This window comes from Neofelis nebulosa, chromosome 7, assembly GCF_028018385.1.
Source record: "Neofelis nebulosa isolate mNeoNeb1 chromosome 7, mNeoNeb1.pri, whole genome shotgun sequence".
Classification (NCBI taxonomy): domain Eukaryota; kingdom Metazoa; phylum Chordata; class Mammalia; order Carnivora; family Felidae; genus Neofelis; species Neofelis nebulosa.
The window spans coordinates 53823754-53840587 of NC_080788.1; the positions used below are offsets into that span (position 1 = coordinate 53823754).

General features: G+C 38.3%; 1 protein-coding gene across 3 annotated transcripts in view; it reads right to left on the minus strand.

Moving 5' to 3' along the window:
- Window positions 1-5741: 5741 nt before the first annotated feature.
- The window catches only part of AP4E1 (adaptor related protein complex 4 subunit epsilon 1), a 61810-nt gene continuing 50717 nt past the window's right edge, over window positions 5742-16834 (minus strand). For 2 of the 3 annotated variants that reach the window (XM_058737735.1, XM_058737737.1), the window contains 4 exons: window positions 16167-16721; window positions 14323-14513; window positions 12640-12797; window positions 8416-11601 (listed from right to left, as the gene is read on the minus strand). In XM_058737735.1, the coding sequence (XP_058593718.1) occupies window positions 11441-11601; window positions 12640-12797; window positions 14323-14513; window positions 16167-16721 (1065 nt within the window). In that variant the 3' untranslated portion in view covers window positions 8416-11440. Of the gene's footprint in view, window positions 8157-8415; window positions 11602-12639; window positions 12798-14322; window positions 14514-16166; window positions 16722-16834 lie in introns of those variants that run through there. The other variant, XM_058737736.1, reaches the window with a different exon arrangement.

The window sequence follows — 16834 nt, forward strand, 5'->3', positions numbered from 1 at the left end:
GATGGAGGGGCAGAGAGACAGGGAGAGAGAGAACCCCAAGCAGAGTCCACACTGCCAGCGCATAGCCTGATGCAGGGCTCACACCCATGAACCGTGAGATCATGACCTGAGCCAAAATCAAGAGTCAGACGCTTAACCAACTGAGCCACCCAGGGGCCCCTTTGTTATTCTTAAAGTGTCAGTATAAGTTTATACATACATAAGTGTGCTGCGTCTAGTATTTCAGGACAGCACCAAATCATTTCTGATGAGGTACAGCATTAACCAGAGAAAAAGAGGCTCTAAAGAAAGAGGCTTGCTTCCCTAGTAGGCATCCTTCCTTTTTGGACTGGTGCCAACATACATCATCTCCTCCCCACCAAACAGGCTTACTTTAGCCACCCATAAAACAATTTCATATTCTTTCATAATATTTGTGGATTAAATGTGATACTTGGCCTCGTTTTGTTCAATTTTCATGTTCTTCTTACCGTTATATTTATATATTTACATGGAAACTTCTAAAATTGGCCAGAGCTCTGTTGGAGCAAATTCTGAGAGCAGATGAAATAACATATTCATAGATTATTTATGATGGTGTAACTTTCTAAAGTGCTATGAAATCAACTCATATGAAGATAATATTGCTAGTGCTGGTATTTATGGCAGTCATAAAAGAACGTGTTGGATGCCTATTTTGGGTAATGGCAGCTTTTAGGGCTTTAGAAGAGTCCCTCACTGTAGTCATTTTGTTTAACATTATTCTTCCCTCTGGGGAATTTCTGGATGGCTGTTTAAGAGGAGGCTGACCCTGGACGGAGGCCGCCAGGGCTACATATATAAGGGGGTGCAGTCACTGTCACTTGCCCAGGTAAACAGTGGTTTCTTAGGTTGTCACATGTCCCATCCTGGGCTGCCTTGACTCTCACACATTGCTAGTGGGAATGTAAAATGGTGCAACCACTGTGGGAAACAGTGTGGTAGTTCCTCAAAAAGTTCAACATGGAGTCACCACATGACCCAGCAATTCCGAACCCTGCATCTGGCTCTGTGCTGACAGTGTGGAACCTGCTTGGGATTCTCTCTCTCCATTCTCTCTGCCCCTCCTCTGTTTGTGTTCTCTCTCTCTCTCTCTCTCTCTCTCTCAAAAATAAACTAAAACAATAATAATCCAGATTAACAGGCAATAGCTCCTTGGTACCCTGAGGACCAAGACACTACACACTCTAACTGGGAGAAGGTCCCTTCTGAACACCTTGCAGGCTCCTGAAGATACCCGTGTCCACACCCTCACTGCACTCTGCCTTCCAGATCGTTCCCCAAATCGAGAACTCCCCAAGGGCAAGGACCCGATCTCATTTTCCAGGACCTAGCACCATGACTGACCTATAAAAGAAAGGAAGGAAAAAAAGCAAAGGAGGAAAGAGCACCACTTTTGGTCAACACTGTTCTCTGTTCTGCAGCCCCGGTCCTTCAGGGATAGTGTTGCTAGAGAATGTGGGGTGTGGGGAGAACCATGGGAAGCCTGGCATGATGATCGAGCTTGCCCCCTCTCCTCTCTGTGCTTCAGGACTGGCAGCTGCGCCCTCCTGGACCAGCTAGTAAAGCCTCACATTAGGCTTCAGTCAGCTGGTCCATCCCCTGTGTCCCTAGACTCGCACCGCCTGAACTCTGGTCCTGCAACCCTAGGCTGGCTCCCAGCACCGCAGACAGGAGCTGGCGGTCTCATGATTCTACACCATGCCGTGCTGGGAGTAACCAGGGCACATCGGCTGAGAAACTATACTCAGGGGGTCCTCCTCAAAAGTTAGTGTAGCTGAAATAATTTTGAAAAAGATCTTTCATATATAAATAAAATTGTTAATTTCAAACATGTTTATTTAATTAAATAATGATATATGTACCTCTGTATCTGTATGTGTATGCTGGATTAATCTGCTTATCACTTACCTTCTGTGATGAGTGTTTTCCAATACAAAACTATAAAAACAGTACCAGTCATCAATGGTTGACTTGTTGAAAATCGTTTTCCTTTGACTTTATAGTTACCTGCTTCAATTAAAGAAGATAATCACAACATTATTTAATTTACCGACCTAATTGCCAAATTACAAAAAAAAAAAAAATTACTGTAATTTCTCCATTTTCTTTCGACTAGGTGGACTTCCAACATTCAGAATGGCTTCAAATCTATAAGTAATCAAGAAAAGAAAAAGCAAAATATGTCTCTCTCCCCAGTAAGATAAAATCCCACCCTGTGAAGGCTTGTCAATCTGCTCACAGAAGTTCTGGCATCCTCTAATTGGCAGAACTCCCAAGGGGCCAGCTGCTCCTCACCAAAGCCACAAGGTGTGGAAGAAAAAAAGGAAAAAGGAAATAAAATAGGCAGAGGACATTCAAGGGCAATCATAAAATCCCTCAAGTCCTAGATCTACTGCTAGGTATCTTTGGGACCTCAGGCAAGTCACTTCAGCTCTCTGAGCCTCAGTTGCATCATCAGAAAATAGGAAAATACAAACAGGGGTTTGGGAGACTATAATATTGTTTGGAATCTGACCCAGTGGTGCTCAATAAAGGTGGCCTTGCTGTTGTGACGGCAAATTACTTTTCCTTGGAGGCCTTTTGGATTTAAATTGGGAGTAGACAGTCACTATGGATAGGAGATAAATCATATGATGAGGTAAAGCTGAGAGGTACTTGTAGTCTACAAGCTAGGAATCCCCTAATGTAAAGGAGGTTATTGTAAACTACATACTACTTAAGATAGAGAGGACAAATAGACTTAATTTTGAGTAGCAACTCAGATTTACTAGTAGTAGATGCCTGAAGTGCTATGTAGGAAGGATTCTGAAGCTAAGTCTTGAGTCCAGAGGCAGGAGTGATGTGACACATTGCAACATCTGTCCTGATCTTAGAAAAGTGATGGCAAGTACCATTCCTGATCTTCTGTGCACAAAGGACCCACTTTCAACGACTCTGTAGCTAACTTCAACAAAAGATACTCAGACAAGTAATAGTACTTCTTAAACCAAGAAATAATTTAGTTGAGAATCACTTTAATAAAAAAAAAATAAAATATATGTCTAACAAAGAAAAATGCCAGTACTGATAAGATACATGGCATTACAGGGACAACTTTTGAGGGATGTCCTACTTCACTGACTGAGGCCCCTGAAATCCAAGGAAGAGATTGGGAAAGGCGACTCTGTTGGAGAGCCCATGAACTGACATTTTCATTTATAAGTTCAATGTCCACAGAAACAACCATCTCCTCTACTCACCCTCCCCCCAAAAACCCTACTATTATGCACAAACTAGCAGTTCCAAGTCTACAGTATTCTCCCACAAAGAACATTCCCAAATACCACTCCCAGGGATGGGGCGAGTTCAGCTCAGGCTGGCCTACCACTGAGCTCTCTGCCTGGGGCTGCTCCAGGCAGAGGTCAAGGCTGGTGCCCTCCTGACCTGTCTGGCTAGGTCTGTTGACAAGTCTTCAGAGGCTTCACAATGATGGCAAGATTTAAGATCCTCTTCTACTCCACTCTACCTTCTTGACCAACACTTAGTGGCCACAATAAGGGGCTCTTCCTCTTAATGCTAATCACATCCCCTAATTGTAGGTACACTATCTTTAATAACCTGGCCAAACCTAAAACATACAGAGGAGTGTTCTGGTTCCGTGTCTACACAGAATGAAACATGCTTCTTCCTTCCAAATTCTATACTAAATTTGATCAAATGCCTCAGGAATTCTTAGAATAGGGTAGGAACATGTCCTTCATGAAATTAAAACCTAATTAAGGTACTACCTCTTCTGACCAAAAGCAACAAGGACAAGATTTAGCCTCCTGCCTTAAATAACTAGGAAACTGGGGAGAATATATGAAATCATGATTTTTAGAAATAGAAAAACAACCAGCACAAGACTGATTTCCCCGAGAGAAGGGAAAAGAATAAGGCAAGCCCTGGGACTGTCCCAGCTTACTGCCTGAAGGCAGTTTCCAGGGCACAGGATAAGGAAGAAGAAGCCCTAAGAGATCAAGAAGGCCAACATGGCTAGAATTAGAGATGGAAATAGTTTGTTTTTACCAAAGTGCCCTCATGAGATAGAGGTAGTATCCTTGGAAGGGTGTTGCCTTAATCGGGATAAATTAACCCTAAAGAGACTGCTCTGTACTCAGCCTAATATAACTTAAAGGCAAGTGAAGGGGTGGCTGGATGACTCAGTCAATTGAGTGATCGATTCTTTATTTCAGCTCACGTCATGATTCCACGGTCCCGGGATAAAGCCCCACATGGGGCTCCATGCTGAGCATGGACCCTGCTTAAGATTCTCTTTCCCTCTGCCCTTCTCTCCCCTTCTAAAGTAAAAATTGAAAAAGAAATCTTAAACACAGTGTTGAAAGGATCAATCTGATACCAAGCAACTTTACTATGCACCAGAAGAAACTCCAACACTATTTAGAAAATAAAGTAAAATCTGGCACCCAATAAGGTAAAACTCTAGTAAAACATTACCAAGCACACAAAAAGGCAGCAAAATATGACCAATAACCAGAGAAAATGCAATCAGTAGAAACAAACAATGAGGGGAGCCTGGGTGGCTCAGTCAGCTGAGCATCTGACTCTTATTTCAGCTCAGGTCATGATCCCAGGATTGTGGGATTGAGCCCTATGTCAGGCTCCACGCCAAGCATGGAGGCTGCTTAAGATTCTGGCTCTAGCCCCCTCTGCTCCTCTACCTCGTGTCGCAGACTATGAATCTGGAGTTCTCTCTTGTCCAGCAAGACAGCAGACACAGAATTGAATACAAGAGATGCTGATGTCCGGGAGAAGACAAGAGCCCCAAACAGGCTCTTTGTCTCTGTATTTATTGAGCTCATGAGATATTACCCACCTGGTGAACGTGAAGAAAACAAGATCTTACACACATGCTAAACATAAAGAAAACAATCAGATATTAATCATTAACTTGTGTGTGTAAGAAGCAAAAGGTCGGGGGGGGGGGGCGGCAAGTGGACTTTGTGATATTGGCATCAGATGGGAAGTAATTTCCTACAGGTGATATAACAAGTTACTCCTGATCTCATTACAACATCTCGATAGCTAACCTCAGGCACTTTTGCCCCATGGTGGCAGCTTTCTGCCCTAAGCTTTTTTCTAACCCATTTACGTAAGTAGAACCTATTTCCCCACACCTCCGTTCACACTCTATCTTTTTTATTTTAGAGAAAGAGAGAAATAACAAAGATGCCAGAATAAGCCACCAAGGACATGACAACAGCTATTAAAATATATACTCCGTGTTGGAAAAAAAAAAACAAAACATGACCATGGTGAAGAAAGAAATTAAAGATATAAAAAAAGATCCAATGGAACTTCTGGAGATTAAAAAATATTATGTATGAATTGAACACATTAATAGCAGTTTAGACAAAGATGAATTAGACATAGGAAGGAGACAAAGACAAGAATAATCAAATTCTTCCAGAAGTAGAGGAAAATTCTCCATTTTAAGAAGATATAATTCTCTCTGAATTGCCATTAAAGTTTAAGAATAATGGATTTAATATCAGAATTAGCAGCAAGCAAGGGATAGAATAATCACGGATTGTTTTTTCTAGATTTGGCCTTTATAGGACTATAAATTGAGATCTTAGTTGAAAGTTAGATCTATGACAGCACTATCCAATAGAAACATAATGTAATCATGTATGAAGTTTAAATTTTCTAGTAGCCATATTAAAAAGAAACAGGTAAAATTAATTTTGATAATCCACTTTATTTGGTTTAATATATCTAAAATGCAATTTCAATATTCTTAATATATAGTAGTATTTTACTTTTGCATGAAGTCTTTGAAATCCAATATTTATACTTAAAACACATTTCAATTTTATACTGAAAACACATCTCAATTCTGACTGGCCACACTTCAAGAACATCCAGATGAAGAGGTACATCAGGCAAAGTCTGAAAGGGTCCTGAGCACAGGAACTTCTGTCCCCATGGAAATGGGATGCTTCACCCACATGGAAGTTCATGAATCCTACTCAAGAGTTTTTCTAGAACTTAATCTCCAGCCACTCTACCCCTCCCTTTTCCCTTCCCAGAGGTAGGTGAGTGGGGCTGAAAGTTCCATCTTGGGTCTTTCTGGTGACCAACCCCGTCCTGAGGCTCTGTAGCGACGCCACTGTAAGTCACTTGATGAGCATGAACTCGGATGTGCTTAAAAAGGCTTTTTATGAATAACAAAAGACACTTATCACTTCTGTGGATGAAGACTGGTCCAATATTTGGGTCCAAATCATTTCGTTTTTCCCACAGGTCACCGTAACTCTTCTGTTTAACCCCAGCAACCATTAATCAGTCAACTAAGATGAAAAAATAAATTCTTAACCTTGATCTATCAGGTCTTATACCTTGATCATCATTGGAGACCAGCTTGTTCCAGTCACCGGTTTTGCCCTCAACTTCATTAAATTATACAGTAGCAATTCAGACCAAACACCTCTCCCTAAGAATATATCACACCTTGCTTCTGTTACTTCCTACTTGTCACACAACATAAAGGATGGAGTTGTACAATTAAACAGATTTCCAAGTACTTTTCTCTCACTGAAATACAAAAAACAATCTCTGGGCTCTAGTCTCCATCCATTTAGCACATGTCCTGCCAGACCTCATTAGGAAAAAACTTCCTAAGGCCACCTATTTAGTGGTATCTGCAATATGTTTTGGGGAAGGAAAGTACTCATCCACTTATAAAAATAGTTTAAAATAACTAAAGAAAATTGACTCTTCTCTTGGAAAGAAGCCCGCAATCTAGTTGCAACCACTTAGAAGAACTCACTACATTTGCAGCATTACAGATGCTCCAGAAAACTCACGGTGTTTGACATCCTCTGTCTCTCCCCCATGCCCAAGCCCATCCTCCCTGTCTCCAACTCACAATCTTTAAGTTCTCAGGGTTCTCTGGACCCATCTTTTGGGTACCATCTTGTCTTGGATCCATGCACCTACCATAAAGTTTCCCACATGATGCATAGGAAACACATTTCCTTTTAAGTAATTCTGCTTCCTGCTACTTTATTCAGAACTGTTCTTTCCCAACTTTCCTGATGCTGTTGGCCTTATTAATTTATAGCTGTCCCTCCCACTATCACAGTGCTCACTCTTCTGAAGAAACATGTAATGCTAGCTTAGCTAGTAAATCTGCCTTATCACATTCATTAGCTATCATTAACTTCACTGATCAAATGTCCACTGCTTTCTGTCCTAAAACCAGTTCTTTTAGATCACTAAAACTTCATGAACATCTGCCATAACACAGAAACGTCCTCCTCCTCCAAGTCATAGTATCTATCTGTAATCACACTGTATCTGCAGAGAGATCTCTTAAATGGCATGGCAACTTCTCACAGGACTTAACCTTCAGGCTGGTAAAGGTCTCATCAAGCAGTCATGCTTCCTCTCTTCCACCAGGTAGAAATTGGCACAAGCTATTTTCACCAAAACCCCTTTCTGCTAACTTATATCTATAAACTACATCTGATCACTTTTCTTTACTTCTAGGAGAGCCACAGGATTGCTAAATCAATCCCTAGATATTACCTGGTCTCAGATTATTTACTTTGATGGGACAAGTCTTTTTAGTCATTCATTCAGTAGGCTGAGTCCCTATTACTGAATGCCTATATTATGCATCAGGCAAAGGAACACAGAATAGAATATATGCATGGTTCTTAACCATAAAAAGCTCATAGTCTTTCATTATGCACACACATAAACAAGTAACTTTCATACAATCATTAACTTTGACTACCAGGTTTGGCAGCAGGCCATCCCTCCCTTTAAGAGTCCCTTCTTGTCAATTACTGCAGTGGGTGTGGTGCATTTAAACCTCCTTTACCTTCAGTGTCCCAAAGATGGAGCTTCAAGTCTCAGAACTTCTTGCCTGCCACACATTATATAGCCAATAGTAGGCATAAGTCAGTGAGATTTAAATGCCATTTCTGATCTAGCTTTGTGTTTTAGGATACAACGTAGAGACAGAGACTCACTAAATCACCTTTCGACTTACTGTGTTTCTTGCATCTTAAGGCGGCTGTACAGAGAGGGCATCGTGGAAAGAAAGCACTGCTCTGAATGCTCTGGTCAGGCTAGGATAAGCTGACCTAGGGGATATGGACACACACCTGAGAATGAATCCATGCCTGAAGCCCACAAAGTTCTCTTTGAACATCACACAGAAACAGCAGTATCTTTACTTTTAACCAATTAGGCCAGATTCTTTGAGGGACTGAAATGAGTAAATCACTCTTTTCATCTCATTCCAGTTGCTTCTGCTCCTTTTCACCAACCCTATCAAATTACTGAATAGGATTACTTATTAGCTATTTAGATAATAAAAAATATACAGACCAAAGAACAATATAGATCACTTTGTATTTATTACATATTTAGCCAAATTGTTTTTCAAATTACAGAATTCAACTCCAAAATAAAGTCATTAATGCCTATTAGGTTGTTATTCTCACTTGCATTTTTCCCTCTAAAATTTTAACACAGCAAAACACCTTAAAGACTTGTGAATAGGTTCAGTGCACTTGCAGTGGCTCACAATCATGAGACAAAGATCACATTCATCCATAAAAAAGAAGACAAAGAACTCAATATTTTACAACATTACTGACATGAAACAAAATAAGGGAAAAAATACAATACTGCATTTTCAGCACAACTGTATTTTGGTAGAGGATAGCAGGTTACTATTTAAATAGTGCCCCTCTGCAAAGAACATGCGGACACACTTGGCACATTAGCACTTGGTAACTGCTCACCTTCCATCTGCCCTCTCTTCAGAAGTACCCTTACTCAGGGCCCCACTTTCCCTTGAGCCTGATCCGCCCACCTCCACAGGGACTACTCTGGCGGGAGCCTGATCCTTCTTCATTCACCTGCTCTTAAGGTTTTGCCGTCTGCCCTTTATTCTCCCCCAGAGTCACACCTGCCGCCACCTGCATTCTCAGTGAAGGTGCCTGGCACAGAACTCACACGCTGAGCATCCCCACCACAGCTCTACTCCAGATGTTGCCCCTTCACTTTAAACCATGACTGTAAGGTAAAGAGGATTATCTGCCCACAAAAATCATGCTCCCTACTTTACAGTCACGTCTTCCTGCAATGCAAAAAAGGTTGGTGATGCCTGATTTAGAACTTAAAACACTGAATTAATTTAGGCAGATACACACTGCTCCGAAGTTCTTTAAAATTTACTCTTTCCTACTGTTGTTTTAAAGCCATAAAAATATAAAAATTGTAAACATTCTACTAAATGTTTCAGTGGAAACTCCATTACTCTACTTTTTATTTAGTGGATTCAGAAAGAACAAAAGTGACACTATGTTCCCTTTGACAAGCTAAAATGATGCTCCCGGCCCTAACCTACCATTACACATCTCCCACCATCAGACAGCTCTGTTGGCCAAGCCATGTTAATGACAACTGCTGTTGCCATTCACGACCAACCTTTTAACAAAGCAACAGAGTAGCCCATTATAATCTCTCCTAGATAGTCGTCCATCTGCTTGCTGGGCACCTTACACACACTGCTCTATACTCAGCCTAGCTTTGGTGATCATGCACACACACGCAGAAGTAAGGACACACAGAAAATTGGAGCACCTCCTTTGCCACATACTGTATTCCTCTACAAAGTGAGAGGGTACTTCCTAATTTTTTGTCAGAGTAACAGCAGAATTGGGGGTTGGGGAAGAGGGGTGCTGTTAACAGAGGCAGAAATAAAGAGGAAGCTTGTAAGTCTAGCTACCAGTGTCCACCACATCCAAGAGAGCTCATTCTCTTCACATGACACTGCTGGGAGCATAAAGATGAATCTGACCTTCTATTCAAAAGAGAAACCTACTCAGGAAATTCTAGTCACTTATCATTGCTTTCATAGCAAGGTTTTACTGTATGTTTTTAAAAACATGAAATTAACAAGAAGTGACATTTTTAAAAATGGGTAACTTTAAAATTAATTTTTAAAAACAGTGCTTTTGTTTTTAGGGAGAAAAATGCTAGACACAAAAAAGTAATAAAACCTAACAGCTCTAGGGAATCCCTTTAGTATCTTTATCAGTTATGATTAATGAGATAATTTAAACCAGAATTCCACACGTAGGTGATAAACAGTACCAATTAACCAGAGTATTAACTGCAATGACTTAAAACTGTATTACCTGAACAGTCTCCATGGTGAAGTGTCAGAAAAAGTGAAATAATAAATATTTTCCACAGCACCATAAGATTTTATAAAATACTTACTATTTCAGTTTTTAACTTTAATGTACAATCTCAAGATTGTGGTCCATTGGTCATAGTAGGCCTAACTTCTTCTTTCACTGACAAGAATTCTGACATAGGCCATAAAGGCACAATTACAACATGAAAATGATGTATCTTACTGAAGAATCTGTACAGTATACTTAAGCAGTCACTGTTGTGGTTGTATCCATTGAGTATTAGCAGATTCAAAAGCCAGGAAAGATGGTTTTTCCATTTATACTCACAAAATTTAGTTTGTCAAAAGGACCTAAATGGACCTAAATGGTAACTAAGATAGTTGCCATAACTACAAAGTCCTTTTATATCTGTTTTAGTATTCTGTCCTCTTATGGGTTATGTTTTTATATGACAATATTTTGTAAATGGCTCTGGGTTTTTAAAATAAGAATACATTTAAAATAAGGATTCATTTTGAATTTTAAAAATAAGTTCAAGTGGAAAACGGACAAATTCTGTAGCTGAATTATCTGCAATTATGTGTAACAAGTTATCTACAATAAAAACTATATCACAGATTGAATCCCCCTGATATCCAGCATGCTCATGGATCTCCTAAACTGTTAGTGTGTGCTGTGCCAATTTATTTCAACACTGATCCAAGCAAAACATAATTGAAAGTAATGACTTCCCTATCGAAAAGGAAAAGCTTACACTGCATTCCAAAGCCAAATACAAATTAGGTTTGGGATGATCAATGCCATGTCTCCCCCCGACTCCCCCACCATTAATGCAGAGAACAGAGACTTGGCTTTACTACAAATCAGCTAGCACTAGAGTAAATTTGCTATAAAATTATTTATAACAAAATAAATATTTTCAGTCCCTCTACACTAAGTGACATATAAATCATTAGCAGTTTATAACATTAGTTCAGGTCACTTTTGTGAGACCCAAACATACTGTACAATCCTGAGTAAAAGGTTAAGGATACAGTTTCTTAGGGATCTTTCTTGATCAGGATATCAGGATTCATAAAGAAAACACATAAAACCACAGCTTGTAATAATCCCCATTTTCATTAGAAGTACCAGGAGTTCTTTTTACTTTGGTAAATAAGTTTATCTATGTAAACCATTTATTTTGATGGAGTAAAATAAAAGCAGAGCTTCTGCTAGGATCCCTCCACTACCTTTTGACACTGATACAGTAAATAGTCAGGAAGAGTAGAGCAGGAGGATCTGAACCACAGGGCTAATACGTCACCATGAACTCGAAAATGCAGCAAGCAGGGGATGGATGGGAGTAGCTGACAGGCCAAAAGCCCTTCATTGCCTACAAGAAAACATAAATTGAAAATTCTTTAAGACAAAAGGACTCAGACATTTCTCCAAGATACACAAATGACCAAGAAGCATGTGAAAAGATATTCAACATCACTGATCAGTAAGGAACTGCAAATTAAAATCACAAGGAGCTACTAATCCTGTAAGACACACACATACACACACACACACACACACACACACTCATATACATATAACAACTGTTGGTGAGGATGTGGAGAAACTGGAACCTTTGTGCACTGCTGGTAGGAATACAAATGGTACAGATGCTGTGGAAAATAATACGGCAGTTTCCCCAAAAATTGAACAAAAATTACCATATAATCCAGAAATTCTACTTCTGCATATCTAACCAAAAGAACTGAAAGCAGGGACTCAAACACAGGTATGTGTACACCCACACTCAGAGCATCATTTTTCATAATAGCCAAAAGGTGGAAGCAACCCAAGTGTCCATCGACAGATGAATAGATGAACAAAATGTGGTATATTCATATAAGGAATAGTATTCAGGCTTAAAAAAGAAGGAAATTTTGACATATGCTACACACGAATGAAACTTGAAGACATTATGCTAAGTGAAATAAGCTAGTCACAAAAGGACAAATATTGCATGATTCTGCTTATATGAGATCCCTACAGTAGTTGAATTCAGAGAGACAGAAATAAGAATGGTGGTGGTCAGGAGCTGGAGAGGAAGGGGGAATGAGGAGTTAGTGTTTAAAGGGCACAGAGTTTTAGTCAGGCAAGAGGAAAGAGTTATGGAAGTGATGGTGGCAATGGTTGCACAACATGAATGCACTTAATGCCAATAAACTATACAGTTAAAACTAGGTTAAAATGGTAAATCCTGTTATACTTTACCACACAAAAAATTCTTTAATAAAGTCTGAACAACACACTCATTTGAAAGGTATTCGTAACAGGAAATAATAGCTCTAAGAAATCTGATACTTGTAAAAGTTGATTTGTGTTCTGTGAGAAAGCCTCCATAAACACAAAATTGCCTTTTCATAACTCTACGAACCTATAATTTCAACAACATGAAGTCTTAGTTTCTGTTGCAGGGTCTTCAGGGCAGAAGGCAGAGCAGCTTGAGATTCTGACATTTTTACATTTTGCTTCACATCATTTGCGAAGGATAACCAGAGTTTGCCAAAGTTTTCAGTTGAGATTTTCAACGGTCTGAAAATAATTTTTAAAATTAGATATGTCCAAAAGAATGAAATTAATTCTAAACAAATACATTTCAAATGACTCATGGGAATAAAACATAATCATTGTAAATCTGGGCCCCACAAAATTTATGTTTTTAAACTAACTATGATTAGAATTAGAATGCTTACCATCAACCTCCAAACTTAGGAAATACTAAAAGAAGATTTTATTAAAGTGTCAATGTCTTTCCAATAAATCACTCAGTTCTTTTTCTGAGCATTAGTCATTTCAGCAAAATTTTACCAAGTTAAAAAAATTTTTACCAAGTAATTTGATGAATCATTCAAATATAAATATACTTTGAATTTGGGGACAATAAGACACTATTAACATCATGTACAGAGTATAAATATGAAGATCTAGCACCTTACATAACTCAGACTAAGGAAAGGATTTTAACAAATGTATTTTTGAAAATGGTTCATGAGACTGAAGATCAAATAGTTAACACTGGGTCTCTGGGGGTAGAATTACAAGGAACTTTTATATTTTACTTATACTTTTCCATAGCATTTGAATTTTTGTAATAATTATGCACTGATTTTATAATGGGGAAAATATTTTTAAAACATACATAGGATTTTATTAATACACACAGAAGAACTGTTAATTATACATACTGTGCTGCTTCAGGTTACTAATGCTCACCATGGGATATACCTTTTTAGTCAGAGAGTATAAGTTTTTGGAAGGCTGGATTCTATCTCCTACATCACCAAGGCCATGAAAACTCTTTGACAGACTGAGAGACACGTTCTTACTAAAAGCTTGTAAAGAGTAGGCAAAAATTACAGCAGTGTAACACAAGTGAATGTGTGAAGGTTAAAAATTTTTTACAGATATTTATTGGCATTCTGCATTTTTGGTTCAGGCAGCCTTCATTTAAAAAAAAAATATTTGAATACAGTACAATATATCTATAAAACCAAATGAGAACAGAAAAAAGAAGAATTTGTTTTCAATTATTTTGGTAACACAGCTTAGTGCCTTGTATAATGCTAAATACTATATCTCTAATTAAAGTTTAATAACCTTCAGTAATTTTCTTGCAGATCTCTAAAGCTTAATAAACAGATTTTATGAAAGAATTAATCAAATAAATGAAATATAAATGAGAGAAACTTTAAAAGCTTTAAAAAGAAGCCACCTGGAATCTTTGAAGTTATTTCAATTTAAACATTACTTTAATATTACTTTCTCTCAGAAGTTTTCCAAAATTACTAATCAACCCCAATGTAAATCAGGTCCCATATTATAATCACTCATTGTACCATTTACTTTCTATTCAAAGCACAATTCAAAATTATTTATGCATTTATGTGATTGTTCAATGTCTCTTCCCTAGACTGGACTCTCCCTAAAGGTAGGGACTGTATCTAGCTTTGAATTATTTTACTCTGCAGCACCTAGTGCAGTGCTTCTGTCCAGAGAAAAGGCCTAATAAATATTTGCTGAATGAGTAACTTGAATTAACATTCCAGAAAATATTTACCTAATGAAATCTAATAGTGATAAGTTTACAGAAAATTCAAGCTGAACAGAATGAGTATCCATCATCTGATAATTTATAAAACCAAAAAGATTCCCTTCTGTAAAAGGTTTCTCCATCTGTACACTATATTGAAAGGTTTTGATGCTTTCTGTTTCTATTACAGGCAAGCAGCATCCAGGTTGCTCAGTGATCTGTAAACAAAAGTAATAAAAGTATTGAAGAAAGGATCAATACAGACTATTATATGAATGCCAATTTTCTATTTAATTGAATTTAAAAGCATACTATTGTGAGATGTTAATAACAAACTACAGTATAAAAATGACTAACAACTTCACTTGAGAAAAATTCACTAGCACAGATAATTAATATAGTATACAGGTAAAAGTTATGTGACAAATTGCAGTGAAAACCTCTGTATAATTTAGTAACAACAAAAAAAGATTATTTGGTTCTCAATCCTGACTAGCACCAGATGTTTAAAACTAGGAGAGTTAAAAAACAAAACAAAACAAAACCCAAAAACACCACAACCAACACACACACACACACACACACACACACACACACACACACACACGTCTTCTTTTCTCAAGCTACAGTACACCCTTACTCAACCTATGGGGAGTCGAGCCCAAGCAACTGAATTAGATTTTGTTTTGTTTTGTTTTGTTGCTTTAAGTTCCATAGGTGGTCCTAATGAACACCTACAGTCAGAACTTCTGCCCTGGTCAGTGGCTCAGGTAATATCCCATTCAACACATTTTAGCTCACAGAAGAAATTGGTCAGTCTTGTGAAATAACTATCTACTGGTCAAGTCTCATAACTCCAGCAAGGACATCCATACAATAACGTAATATCAAAATGGCAATTCTCTAGGGAAGAAATAGAATTGATGCCCAAGCACTCAACATAAATCAATGAAAGAAAAAGAGAGCAGACAGTATACAATATTATCCTTCAATATTCTTACTCCTTGATGTTCTGCTTTGCTAAATTGAGAACTCTGCTTCAGTGTTTATGGCAAGAATGAAGAATGAATGAATATGGCAGTTCTGTGAGACATTTAAAGGGAGCAAAAAACCACAAAATTCACACTGAAAATAATAACACACTAACACCTACCAAGTGCTAGGTACTGCTGTAAGCATTTTACAGATATTAACTCATTTACTCCTCACAGTAAAGGCAGACACTATTAATATCTTCATTTTAAATGTGAGGAAACTGAAAGCCACAAAGCAGTTACATAACCTGACCATGTAACACAGCTAGTAAGTAACAAAAGAAAGATTCAAAGCCAAGCATTCAGAGTCAAGAGTCTACATTCTTTTTTTTTTATTATTTTTTTTGTAATGTTTATTTATTTTTGAAGAGAGAGAGTGAGACAGAGCGTGAGCAGGGGAGGGCCAGAGAGAGGGAGACACAGAATAGGAAGCAGGCTCCAGGCTCTGAGCTGTCAGCACAGAGCCCGACGCGAGGCTCAAACCATGAACCCTGAGAACATGACCTGAGCCAAAGTCAGACGCCCAACCGACTGAGCCACCCAGGTGTCCCAAGAGCCTACATTCTTAACTACTGTGCTCTGTCCAAACTCACTTTATATATTTATATTTATGGCCTTCCCCAATATAGCTGGAAAATCTTTATTATGTTTCCTTGTCTCTTTTGAATAATTCGTCCTTACTCAAAATAATAAAACACCTGTCACACCTTTGGGTCTTTTTGCTAAAGAGAAAAGGATGTGGATGAAATTTATAAATCATCAGAAGAGTGAAGAACAGAAACACTAAGTAAGCATTACCCCTTTAAGAAAGAAATAAGGAACCATTCATTGTCTTACCTTGAAATTTTCTGCAGAAGAAATTTCTAAGTCAGCACTTTTCAATTCCAAACCACTCTTATTAGAAACTGACCAGACCACCAGTAAACAGTCATCTTTCCAAATTTTGTAAGAAGACACTGATATGGTTTCATTATTACAGACCTCCACAAGATCTGAATGCATGTGTTCAGAAGTTTCTTCCAACAGAGAAGAAGCTAAAGAGATTTCATTAGCAACTGAGGCTGCAGTGGACGAAGGAGAGTGAAGACCTTCCATATCATCAGTGAACAAAGAAGGTGTAGACAGTGTGCAACTGGAGAGTTTCTCAACGGAGGGCAGTTCTGTGAGTGACTCAGAATCCAAAAGTTCTGAGTTGAGAGAAAACTTATTTAATTCTTTGTCTCCTCTATCCTGCAAAGTATCCAAATAATAATCATCTTCGTAAGTCACATCTGACGAAGAACTAAAGTAAGAACAGGGCATATTCTGAGCACTGGTTGTTTCTCCACTTTTGGTTTCCTTGACTTTTGATTTCCTTCTGAACTTGTGAGATACGGTATCTGCTTTTCCTAGCTGCAAAAATAAAATATAACAATATCTAAAAAACCCATTCTACCAGTCATGAGTTTTAAACATCTTTCTATAATTTCAAATGAACGATTTACTAATTTGTTAGGAGTCTATGT